At 47.9% G+C, this 13,123-nt stretch overlaps 1 protein-coding gene across 3 annotated transcripts in view; it reads left to right on the top strand.

Annotated features, from left to right (window-relative positions):
• LOC123768665 (uncharacterized) overlaps positions 1-13,123 on the top strand; it is a 75,371-nt gene that overhangs the window by 56,398 nt on the left and 5,850 nt on the right. For all 3 annotated transcript variants that reach the window (XM_045759370.2, XM_045759453.2, XM_069333290.1), the window contains one exon: positions 7,177-7,522. In XM_045759370.2, the coding sequence (XP_045615326.2) occupies positions 7,177-7,522 (346 nt within the window). The remainder of the gene's footprint in view (positions 1-7,176; positions 7,523-13,123) is intronic.

Genomic DNA, 13,123 nt, shown 5'->3' with positions numbered 1-13,123 from the left:
CAAGCAGAATTAGGTGAGTACGCACACACACACACACACATACACACACACACGCACACACACACACACACACACACACACACACACACACACACACACACACACACACACACACACACACATCACACAAACACACACACACACACACACACACACACACACACACACACACACACACACACACACACACACACACACACACACACACACACACATCGCACACACACACACACACATAAACACACACACACACACACACACACACACACACACACACACACACACACACACACACACACACACACACACACACACACACACACATCACACAAACGCAATACACTCAAAATTAAAACCTAGAAGCACGTGCATGTATTCCGAGATTTTTGTTTCTTGTTAACCAGCAAAAACCTCCACGAGGACAAGACACGCCCAAGGACCCGAGAGTAACAAGGCCAATCACTTGGAAGAAAAAAACTAGGAATGAAGAAACAAACCAGTTCGAAACCGACAATAAAAACTGGAGCAGTCACCGTAGGTGAAGGCTGGGGTGGGGGGTGGGGGGTGGGGGGCACGTAATTGATGTTACACTAGACAAAAAATATTATAGCCAAGTCTCGTATTACAGAGATCACTCATTACAATTTTGTCCCCATTGCCTCAGAGACACTTGGTGCCTGGGGTAAAAGTGCTGCTAGTTTTTTTTTTTTTAAGGGGCTGGGTTCTAAGCTATTTGAAACAATTAGAGACCCTAGAGCCGCCAGTTTTCTCTTTCAGCGCCTTAGTGTGGCGATCCAGAGAGGATATGCTCACTGCATCCATGGTTCCTGCCCGCCATCTGAGGAGCTGGAGGAGCTCTACAACTTGTGACAAGTAGTCTTGTACCCTGCATGTAACCAATGTTTGTAACCCTTTTTTGTGTAATGACATTTTAGATAAAATAAGGTTATCTTGAGATGATTTCGGGGCTTAGCGTCCTCGCGGCCCGGTCCTCGATCAGGCCTCCTTTTTGTTACATATCCCCCAGGAAGCAGCCTGTAGCAGCTGTCTAACTCCCAGGTACCTATTTACTGCTAGGTAACAGGGGCATCAGGGTGAAAGAAACATTTTGCCCATTTGTCTGGGCCTCCACTCGGGATCGAACCCGGAACCTCAGGATATATATATATATATATATATATATATATATATATATATATATATATATATATATATATATATATATATATATATATATACGTTAAATAAAGGTTTTGTGGGATATACCCAGCCTATGAACTTTTTGAGTAACACAAAAAAACAAAAATCCGCATTTAATTTCAATGTAATTACGGAAAAACAGGATTAAACTAAAAACAAAATATTAAAACAAGAGTTAATTTAATAAAACAAAGAGAACTTTAGCACCCTGCAACTGCTACACGTAATATAAAAGGACATTTAAAATCAAATAAAAATCAAACTCGATTCTAAAATAACGAAGTGCAAATATATATAGTACAAGTTACTGTTACATAGACCCGCATCAGTGCAGGTGTTGGGCTGACCAGCGAGCAAAGACGCCTGCCCTGGTGATTGATTGATAAAGATTAAACCACCCAAGAGGTGGCACGGGCATGAATAGCCCCTAACCCCCTGCCCTGGGAGTCTGGTCTCCACATAAAGTCACCTCACTCGATACCCAGTAGTGCGGGGTGGCGTTAGTTGGGGGGTGCCACTGCTACTGGGTGGTGGCACCCAGTGCTGCAGCTGTTGCAACAGCTGCAGCTGAACCACACACACACTTGCAGCAACCGAAAATATGTTTGATTTCCTCCAAGCAGAATGAGTATCACTGAGATCTTTGGGTAAATGTAACTATGTTCTTCGGTCACAATAACCGCTGGTCACTGTAGCTTCCTGTCACCGTTGCAGCAACAAGTACTCTCGTGCCAAACAGCTTTATCCGTTACACTGAAATTTATCCCAATAAGCAAGTCATGCAGGTGGAGGACAAGCCTAGTCCGCGCGTCCGTTTGAGCGCCGCTGTCATCAAAAAACGGTAGCTATCCTTCGACCGGAGATTTGATGACGATTATGATATAGAGACAGCTACATCCTTCGTGCAAGAAATACAAGAATAAATGTTAAAAAAAACTAGCATAACAGCCCGAGTCCTTCAATTTTCAGGCTATGAAGGATATCGTACCTCCTCTTTACGGTTCCTCTGGGTTTTTTCTCATAAAACTGCGTTCGCTGCAAGGTGGAGTTCACCTCGTTCATGAGACGAGAGAAAAACGAAACAAAATAATGAGACGCTAAAACTGGTGTAAATGTCTTGAAAACAGGTTTGAATTTCAAGGTAATAACATCATTGCCATCAATATATATGTATATATATATATATATATATATATATATATATATATATATATATATATATATATATATATATATATATATATATATATATATATATATATATATATGAGAAAGCTGCATGAACGCGCAAGCCATATATCACTAAGAACTCTTTGACCCGGCCAGGATTCGAACCCATGCCGTCCAGGATCACCCCTAAACGTACACAGTACCGTGACCACCGCACCAATGATCGTCTGTAAGGATTGGTCAGTCTTGGCGCTTATTAACTAAGCTCCCTGACTGACCAACCCCCGACGACACTCATGGATCCATTTGGGTACAGTTTTACATCAAATTCTGGCGCATGCACGGGCCGCACTGAGTCTAACATGTGAGAAAGCTGCATGAACGCGCAAGCCATATATCACTAAGAACTGGGTTCGAATCCTGGCCGGGTGAAAGAGTTCCACTCCACTGCTTCCTTGAAGTGTGTGTGATACCTTAAGACCAACACATCGAGACTCGCGATATTCTACAGAACCAAACCTGAAACTTCGATGTTTTCTCTAAGTTCCACCAGAAAAAAAAACGAACAAAAATACAAAATAAGATAACAAGAACGAGATGTATATGGGAAGAAAACATTGATATCATACAATGGGATTGAACTCTCCTTCCTGAACTCTCCAGACACACGCATTATACCGGCTCCTTTTTGAGAGCCATCATGGTGTAGTCGGTAGAGTGTATGCATCCAGGGGCGGCTCTAGCACTACGCGCGTCATCCACGAAACTAAAATAAACAGCAAATTACCATTATTTCCCATTTGACACGGGTGAGAAAGGTGCAGCCAACACCCCCTCACCACTGGCACACCCTCACCACTGGCACACCCTCACCACTGGCACACCCTCACCACTGGCGCACCCTCACCACTGGCACACCCTCACCACTGGCACACTCTCACCACTGGCACACCCTCACCACTGGCACACCCTCACCACTGGCACACCCTCACCACTGGCACACCCTCACCACTGGCACACCCTCACCACTGGCACACCCTCACCACTGGCACACCCTCACCACTGGCACACCCTCACCACTGGCACACCCTCACCACTGGCACACCCTCACCACTGGCACACCCTCACCACTGGCGCACCCTCACCACTGGCACACCCTCACCACTGGCACACCCTCACCACTGGCACACCCTCACCACTGGCACACCCTCACCACTGGCACACCCTCACCACTGGCACACCCTCACCACTGGCGCACCCTCACCACTGGCGCACCCTCACCACTGGCGCACCCTCACCACTGGCACACCCTCACCACTGGCACACCCTCACCACTGGCACACCCTCACCACTGGCACACCCTCACCACTGGCACACCCTCACCACTGGCACACCCTCACCACTGGCACACCCTCACCACTGGCACACCCTCACCACTGGCACACCCTCACCACTGGCACACCCTCACCACTGGCACACCCTCACCACTGGCACACCCTCACCACTGGCACACCCTCATCACTGGCACACCCTCACCACTGGCACACCCTCACCACTGGCACACTCTCACCACTGGCACACCCTCACCACTGGCACACCCTCACCACTGGCACACCCTCACCACTGGCACACCCTCACCACTGGCACACCCTCACCACTGGCACACCCTCATCACTGGCACACCCTCACCACTGGCACACCCTCACCACTGGCACACCCTCACCACTGGCACACCCTCACCACTGGCACACCCTCACCACTGGCACACCTTCACCACTGGCACACCTTCACCACTGGCACCCACCACTGTGAGAGTCCTCAGCCTACCACAGGTGCCAGAGAGCGGGCCTCGTCTCACCCTTGATATAAAGTTACTGTACAGAAACATCCTAAGTATTACTACTTCTCTACAACGCCCAGTCCCAGTAACCTGAGAATTGTGATTATTATGAGAATTATGAGAATTATCCGAGATTCCTATGTGGCCCGTTTGCTGTGGTACCCGTGCTGGGCACCCTAGTTGTGGTGCATTTTCTGTGGTACTCTTTTTACTGTGGCAACATAGCTGTGATACCCCCCCCCCTCGTTGTAATACCCTTTGCTGTAGCATCCTTAGCTGTGATTCCCACGCTGTGGTACTCTTGCTGGGGTTCCCCTTTGCTGTGGTACTCCTAGCAGTGGTTTTCTTGTTGTGGTTCCCTGGCTGTGTCAACGTAGCTGTGGTATTCTTGCTGTAGTACCCTTTCTGTGATTCCTTTCCTGTTGTACCCTTTCCGTGGCACCCATAGCTGTGGTATCCTTGCTGTGGTAGTCTTGTGGTGGCACCCTTGCTGTGGTACCCTAACTAAGACCATATAGCTGTGGTACCTCTGCTGTGGCGCCTTAGCTGTGGTATCCTTGCACAGTCACTCTTGCTGTGGTACCCTTGTTGTAATACCTTAGCTGTGGTATCGTTCGTGTGGTACTCTCGCTGCTGTACCCTTGCTGTAGTACCCCCATGGAACACCCAGGCCATGTGTGTGTACCTTAGAACGTGGTAACCCAAAGGGGGGCAGAAGTTATCCTTGTATATGAGTACCAGCGTTACATTACAGCACTAACAACTGCACCCAGTCGCAAGAAAAAGAGCAGGATACCTTTAAACCTCCCCCCAATGCACCGTACCATAAGGCCTTCACAGATCATGACAAGACGAATGCCGCCTCGATAAGAATGAGTATAGGCTTCCTGTCCCCACCACCAGCGGAATATATTAGTTTTGCCAGTTTTTTGTAAATTGTTCCGTACTAAATGGTGGGGTTTACCTCGCTCGTTATCAGATAAAACGTGCGATGGTAAATTAATTGTTTTCTAAACGTCCTTATTACAAGGTCGCCAGAGAGAGAGACACACACACACCCCTGGTATCTAACTGGGACTTCTAACCTCTCCTGGGGTTATAGTTCGAGTCCTGGAGGTATTATAGGTGATCGCCACGTGCAGTCATATACAACCACAATGGACTCAAGCTGTACCCCTCCCCCAGGAGAGGTTGAAAAGTCTCAGTTGGACACCAGGGGTGTGTCTCTGGGACGCTGTCTTGTGGTCGGGAGTTCGAGGCTCCGATGGGGCAAGTGGATGGAAAATATCACGTAGGCTGACGGATGTGTGATCAGGAGGCCTCAGTCATTCAAGTTCTCAGCCATCTCACTCTATTTCAGAATTCTCATCCACTGGGGTCTTATTCATCTGGTGCTCATCCACCAGGGGTCTCATTCATCTGGCTCTTCTCCTCCGAGCACTAAGCACGAGGGCTCTCAACCTCCCATCAAGATCTTAGTCATTCATCCACCACTAGGCTCTCATCCACCATGTAGTCTCTCACCCACCCTGCAGGCTCGAACCCGCCCACCAGCCCCCGCCCACCTATCAGGTTTCAACCCACCAACCCACCAGCTTGCCTCACCCACCCTCACTGGCTGTGTGAAAAAAATTATGTGATCTTTAACGAAGCCTTGTGGACTGACAGGCGACTAGAGAGACAGGCAGGACAGCAACATCTCGTCATCACGGGATAACGAACGGATCACCAGTTCTGTCTCTCTTGAAGGACAGAGGGTATGGTGGCATTGTGTGTGTGTGTGTACTGGATGGTATGGTAAATGCTCTCTGATCACGCGTGGTCGAATGCTCAATAACTCATTGTACAATGAGTTATTGAGCAGTACACTCACCTGAGTGAGTGGGGTGAGTGCCCAATAACTCGCTGCTCTATATGATATGTCGAACAGATCTCTAACCCTGTCCACGAAGGACAGGTTACTATTCTGGATTTAATATATATATTATATAACTGTATAACCGTGTATAATAAAGTGTACAACATAAAAAAATGGAGGTGGTAGGAGAAGTGAACACTCATACGTATTCAGAGTTAAATGGCAAGTTTTTTCTCTGAATGCTCTGTGTTCCTTTCTTTGAGGCTGTGGGTCCCTACAATATATTATATATATATATATATATATATATATATATATATATATATATATATATATATATATATATATATATATTATATATACCCAAAAAATAACAAAATTACAAGTTTTATTAATGATAATGCGATATTGGTGGGAGTGGGGTAGCAACAGCACAGTGTCAATAGACGATCATTCCCCTGACAGTGGTTCTGACCCGACCATGTTGTGCGTATTCCCAGCACAATTACTGTTAAAAACTGGGTGAGGCTAGCCCCAAGGGTCTGGCCTTCAGCCTCGGACAGACAGGCACAGATTTTAATTTATAGATATAGGCATGTGTGCGTGTGTGTGTGTGTGTGTGTGTGTGGTGGGTGTATGTGTGTGTGTGTGTGTGTGTGTGTGTGTGTGTGTGTGTGTGTGTGTGTGTGTGGTGTGTGTGGTGTGTGTGGTGTGTGTGGTGTGTGTGGTGTGTGTGTGTGTGTGTGTGTGTGTGTGTGTGTGTGTGTGTGTGTGTGTGTGTGTGTGTGTGTGTGTGTGTGTGTGGTGTGTGTGGTGTGTGTGTGTGTGTGTGTGTGTGTGTGTGTGTGTGTGTGTGTGTGTGTGTGTGTGTGTGTGTGTGTGTGTGTGTGGTGTGTGTGGTGTGTGTGGTGTGTGTGTGTGTGTGTGTGTGTGTGTGTGTGTGTGTGTGTGTGTGTGTGTGTGTGTGTGTGTGTGTGTTTGTGTGTGTGTTTGTGTGTGTGTGTGTGTGTGGTGTGTGTGTGTGGTGTGTGTGTGTGTGGTGGGTGTATGGGTACATGTGTGGATATGTAAACAAAGTCCAGTTGGCTCATACTGTGTGTGTTTGCAGGTGTTGGAGCAGGTGACCAGTCGAGCCCCGGCGACGACCTCAGCGATGTCCCAAGCTGTTCCCCCACCACCCACGTCCTCCCTCGCCCCTGCCTCCCCTTACCACCACCATCCAGCGAGGCGCCGCTCGCCGACGCTACCCCCGGCCATCCACCACCACCAGGGGCGGCGCCCCACACTACAACAGCCCGGGAGACCCACTGGATCCGGCCTCTTGGTTACTGCGAGAAGCTCATGACCTCAGCTCATGTATACGGAATAATGAACACGTGCTACGCCCTCTGGCTCGATGTTCGGAAGCCTCTTGACCTCGACCTCGTCAAACGTGCCACTAAAATTATGTACAGGTAAGGCTACGAGTCTGATTTATTTATTTTTTTTTTTTTTACATGGCTGCGTACAGGAGTAGATGATTTTTGTCGCCTATTAGCAGGCTGAGAGCCTTCTCTTCCCATAGGTCATGGGTAAGCCTTACCCCCTACTTGTTTTCCCTAGGACACGACCGCCAATCAGTTTTCAACCAGGGCCCCCTAACTGCTGCTGGGCAAACAAGGGGGTGAACATTTATGGAGTGGCACCCGGTCAATCCTCTCTGGTCAGGACTCCTGTCTCCAAGAGGCCAGAATTGACCCGGCACCAGCTATTGACACCACACTAACATCACCCACACTATTGACACCCACACTACCCCGCTGGACAGTAGATGTGAGTAAACTGGCAGGATTGTTGTGGTCGTGTAGAGGACAGGACGCACCTCAGTGTAGAGGACAGGACGCACATAAGTGTAGAGGATAGGACGCACCTCAGTGTAGAGGGCAGGACGCACCTCAGTGTAGAGGACAGGACGCACATAAGTGTAGAGGATAGGACGCACCTCAGTGTAGAGGGCAGGACGCGCCTCAGTGTAGAGGGCAGGACGCGCCTCAGTGTAGGCTGACTTATTTTCCAAGCATATTCCCGCGCTGGGCCTGAACCTCTGGCTGGCCGACCGTGTGACACACATGTCAGTCTAACTTGGTCGGTGGATGAGCCTTTACGACTCGTATGCTCACTCAGATAAGTAAAAGACCAATGAGCTTAACAACTATTAATCTCAGCGGTAATCACATTTGCTTTGTATAACTCTTGCGCTGCATTGCATAACGTCCCAGTGTGCGCGCGCGTGTGTATGTGTGCGTGTGTATGTGAGTGTGTGTGTGTGTGTGTATGTCGGGCATTTCTCCACAGTGCTGACATTTCCTCTCTTCTTGCCTGCCTGCCTTCCCTGCACATGGGCATCCATGCCTAATGCGACACACGTGTGTGCATTTCTACTCATCTGTTCTTCCCTTTCACCACCACAAGTGACTTACACTTATCTTGAGACGATTTCGGGGCTTTTAGTGTCCCCGCGGCCCGGCCCTCGACCAGGCCTTCACCCCCAGGAAGCAGCCCGTGACAGCTGACTAACACCCAGGTACCTATTTTACTGCTAGGTAACAGGGGCATAGGGTGAAAGAAACTCTGCCCATTGTTTCTCGCCGGCGCCCGGGATCGAACCCGGGACCACAGGATCACAAGTCCAGCGTGCTGTGCGCTCGGCCGACCGGCTCCCAAAGTCCCACTTGGCTGAAGTCCTGTACCAACCCGCAGCTCCCGGCTCCCGGTGTAGCGGCAGCTTGTTATTATCTCAATGTGAGCTAGATTTTGTGATCCACTAACCTGTTCTTGGTTCCGGGAATCAGCGTCCCTGTCTCCCGAGTTTCTGGCCAGGCCTCCTGGTTGGTGGTCTGAGCAACTAGGCTGTGGTAGACGCCCACTGCTCGCAGTCTGGCGTGAGAACCACAGCCCTGTTGTTCAAGTATCCTTTGGAGATGTTTATCAAGTTTTCTTTTGAACACGTTAAGATCATTAGGCAAATAACGAAGATTCGCGCTAGAATCATTGATCTTGTCTTTTCTGCCATATTCAGTAATACATGTCCATAAGAAAGACTCCTACTACCAGTAATATATATATATATATATATATATATATATATATATATATATATATATATATATATATATATATATATATATATATATATATATATATATATATATAATGTTTTACCTAGTAGGCAGATCGCAGTACTCGGCCTAGTATGCAAACCCCGATTAATAATCCTAATTAGGCAAGCCCCTTGCCTAATAAGCCAAGTTTTCCTGAATTTATATATTCAAATTTTTTTCTTATGAAATGATAAAGCTATCCATTTCATCATGTATCAGTTAATTATTTTTAGTTTGAGTTAAAACTATCGTTGATATATGACCGAACCTAACCTACCCTACCTAACCTAACCTATCTTAACCTATCATAAAGTAGCGTAACTAAGTCAATAATTTGGGTTCTTAATATAATATAACAATACTAATTCAAATAAACCAATTGGAAACAATTTTTGAAAATAAAGACAATCACTCGGCCTATTAGGCAAATCGGGCCTTGCACAGTAGGCCGAGAAGTGCGTTCTGGCTACTATAGGTACGACATATATATATTATTATATAACACAGATTGAATATATCTGAATATATTAAAGCAGCACTGTGACGTAACTGAACAAGTTGACCGAGAAAGGAGCCAGAGCGTTGTGAGAGGAAGGATTAATTCTGGCAGCGTGTGTGTGCTCCTTATACACTGACATGCTTTCACACGGTGGCGGCGGCGTCCGGGGCTGAGACATCGACCAGGCCGAGAGTGAGAGTGATGTCCCAGCCTACTGGGGACGCTGACGGGATACATATATATATGTAATCTCCTTCACGCACCCCTTCTAACTCACTAGGACCAGCACCTACCTCATCAGGCAGGAGTTAACTCATCACAGAGGACCTATACCTCATCCTGCAGGACTCATCACCACACTCCGCAAGACCGATGCAGACGCTTGCGCGGCCGCATAGACGGAGAGGCGAATTGCTCAATACATATAAGGATGAGGGGGCTGGGGGAGTGGGCTTAGGGTAGGGGAGGGCTTAGGAGGCAGGGAACATTGGGTGGGGGCGGGCTTAGGACTTGGGGTTGGGGGAAGGAGGAGGAGGGGGACTTGCAGTTTGGAGGAGGGGAAGGAGGAGGAGGAGTGGGGACGTGCGGTGAGGGGGGGGGATAGGAGGAAGGTAATGGGTGTTGAGTAGTAACACTGTCTACAGCAGGAGGAGGGAGGCGGGGCGTGCCTAGATTGTCCGATGAATGAACACTCCTTGTGTTCATCTGCGACAGGTGTGTGACACACTCACCTGGCTGTATGGAGGCTACAGGTGTGTGACACACTCACCTGGTTGTATGGAGGCTACAGGTGTGTGACACACTCACCAGGTTGTCTAGAGGCTACAGGTGTACAAACATACAACTGTCTCCGTCAACAGTACACGAGCATAGAATCATCTTACCTTCTGCTTCGCCAGAAATCAGTCATCTTGCAGAACTTTCCTGGTGCGGGAAATTAACTTCCACTCTTGTTTGACACATGTTGGCAGGGTGTTGGTAGTGTGGGGGGCCAGGGAGAGGGTAGTGTGGGGCCAGGGTGAGGGTAGTGTGGGGCCAGGGTGAGGGTAGTGTGGGGCCAGGGTGAGGGTAGTGTGGGGCCAGGGTGAGGGTAGTGTGGGGCCAGGGTGAGGGTAGTGGGGGGGCCAGGGTGAGGGTAGTGGGGGGGCCAGGATGAGGGTAGTGTGGGGGGCCAGGGTGAGGGTAGTGGGGGGCCAGGGTGTGGGTAGTGTGGGGCCAGGGTGAGGGTAGTGTGACTAGACACGCCACACCGTGACAAGGACCAGACACGCCCGGACGGAGTTCAATAAGAACACACTTCAAAGCACAAAATTGAGGAAGCCAAAGTCCTCTTCTTGGGGACAGGAAGCCTGTACCTAGGTTTCTCGACGTCTCCCCCAGGCTAGAAGCTGACCTTTCCCCGGGACGCAGCCCACGAGAGGGGCCTAACTGGCGGTCACCTACGTTACTGCTACGTGAACAGTAACATCAGGTGAAAGGAAAGGTGTTGTGAGCAGAAGACGAAGACCACAGCGCTACAGGAGAGATTGACGTACATCTTAAGAAGTTCACAAAGACACCAAAGGTTTCCTGGAGAGAATATAGCTACACCTGGGCAGGTGTTGAGTGTCTGACTCGTCGTTGTGAGCAGACTGTTAGGGTCTGCTGTTTGTTTGATTGTCAGGGTCTGCTGTTTGTTTGATTGTCAGGGTCTGCTGCTTGTTTGACTGTCAAGGTCTGCCTCTTGTTTGACTGTCAAGGTCTGCCTCTTGTTTGACTGTCAAGGTCTGCCTCTTGTTTGACTGTCAAGGTCTGCCTCTTGTTTGACTGTCAAGGTCTGCCTCTTGTTTGACTGTCAAGGTCTGCTGCTTGTTTGACTGTCAAGGTCTGCCTCTTGTTTGACTGTCAAGGTCTGCTGCTTGTTTGACTGTCAAGGTCTGCCTCTTGACTGCCAGGGTCTGCCTCTTGACTGCCAGTGCTTGCCTCTTGTTTAATCCAAGTCATAGTTTGTGCAATCAAAGCAAGAGGAATTTATATATGAACTTGCGGGAGGTCACCAGCACCACACTCCCTGCAGGGCAACAGCGCGCAACACAGCGACCTGTGCTGCACAGGGTCATCAATGCAGTGCCAGGTCTCCTCTTGGGCGGAGGAATGAGGAAGAAGCAGCAAGGACGCCCATCAACGCCTTGAAGGAGGTCGCTCGGGATCACCAATTAGACCTCACCAGCTGAGGATGTGATCAACCAGACTTTGATGAATTGCACGTTGGGCGTTGGACTTACAACGAGTCTATAGAGTTCACTTGCCTATTTAATAATTATATAAAGAGAGCCCCAAGTCTCTGTGCCAGTTACGTCAACACTTACGAAACTTGTGTATCTTTCCATGATCATCTTAGGCTTTGTTTACATTTATTTAGCAGTTTATGAAACCCCCAGAGCGCCGTGACGTTGTTTATAGCAATAATAACCTTGGGTTGTGAAGTGTCTGAGCTCTTTAATTATTAAAAGTGTAAACAAAGGCGCCATGAGTGTTGAGAGATGTAAAGGTTTCGCAAGCAGATGCTACGAGGACACGAGTGACTATAAGCTGGAGAAGACAGTTTCGTCAATAAGAAGCACGACTTAAAACACTCGAGAAAATTACCATAATTTATAATGCTATTTAGTATTTATCCTTCAAATACTAAATGTATATATATACATCTTCTGTCCTCCATGGACAGGGTTAGAGATCTGTTAAACATATAGTTCAGTGATGTATATAATCATATATAATCAACCACAAGGTGATTGTAGTGCTTACAAAATTCTTATCTAACCTATATACATAAAATACACAGATTTACGTCTGTCCGACATAAGGTGTTCGGTGTGTCTTTTTTTACATAATGGCATTAATGTGCGTTTACAAAGTTGAAATGCAATTCTGACCACATATCATATATACACACTCATACATTATACATACATATATATACATATAATATATATATATATATATATGTATATATATATATATATATACATAGTAGTGATAGGCATCCAGAGAAGCTGTGGTTCCAGCGCCGTCGCAGGAGCTGCCAGAACGAGGTTGAAGTCAACAACGAACTGCTTTAACTTAAGCTTAAACTCCGGATTTCTCCTCGAAGTTGACTCCTGAAGCCCGTCCTAAACGTGGGTATGGCCGCGAGGCTGCGGAGGTTTGACGTCAGGGTTTTCCTTGTATATGTATGTATACATACATATACATACGTACATATAATAATAATAATAATTGTAATTACTCATTATTACTCTTCCTTCAGCTGGGTCATGAAGGAAGCCGGCCTCGGGGTGAAAGAGGGCTGTGACGATCTCTGTCTGGAACCCGTAGGTGCGGGACCGGGCCGTCCACCTCCTGGGGCTCGTGCGGGCCAGGCTCTGCTTCAGGAG

Source organism: Procambarus clarkii, chromosome 1, assembly GCF_040958095.1.
Source record: "Procambarus clarkii isolate CNS0578487 chromosome 1, FALCON_Pclarkii_2.0, whole genome shotgun sequence".
NCBI lineage: Eukaryota > Metazoa > Arthropoda > Malacostraca > Decapoda > Cambaridae > Procambarus > Procambarus clarkii.
The sequence above is the reverse complement of the archived record's forward strand: the minus strand, read 5'-3'. Positions and strand labels throughout refer to the sequence as shown.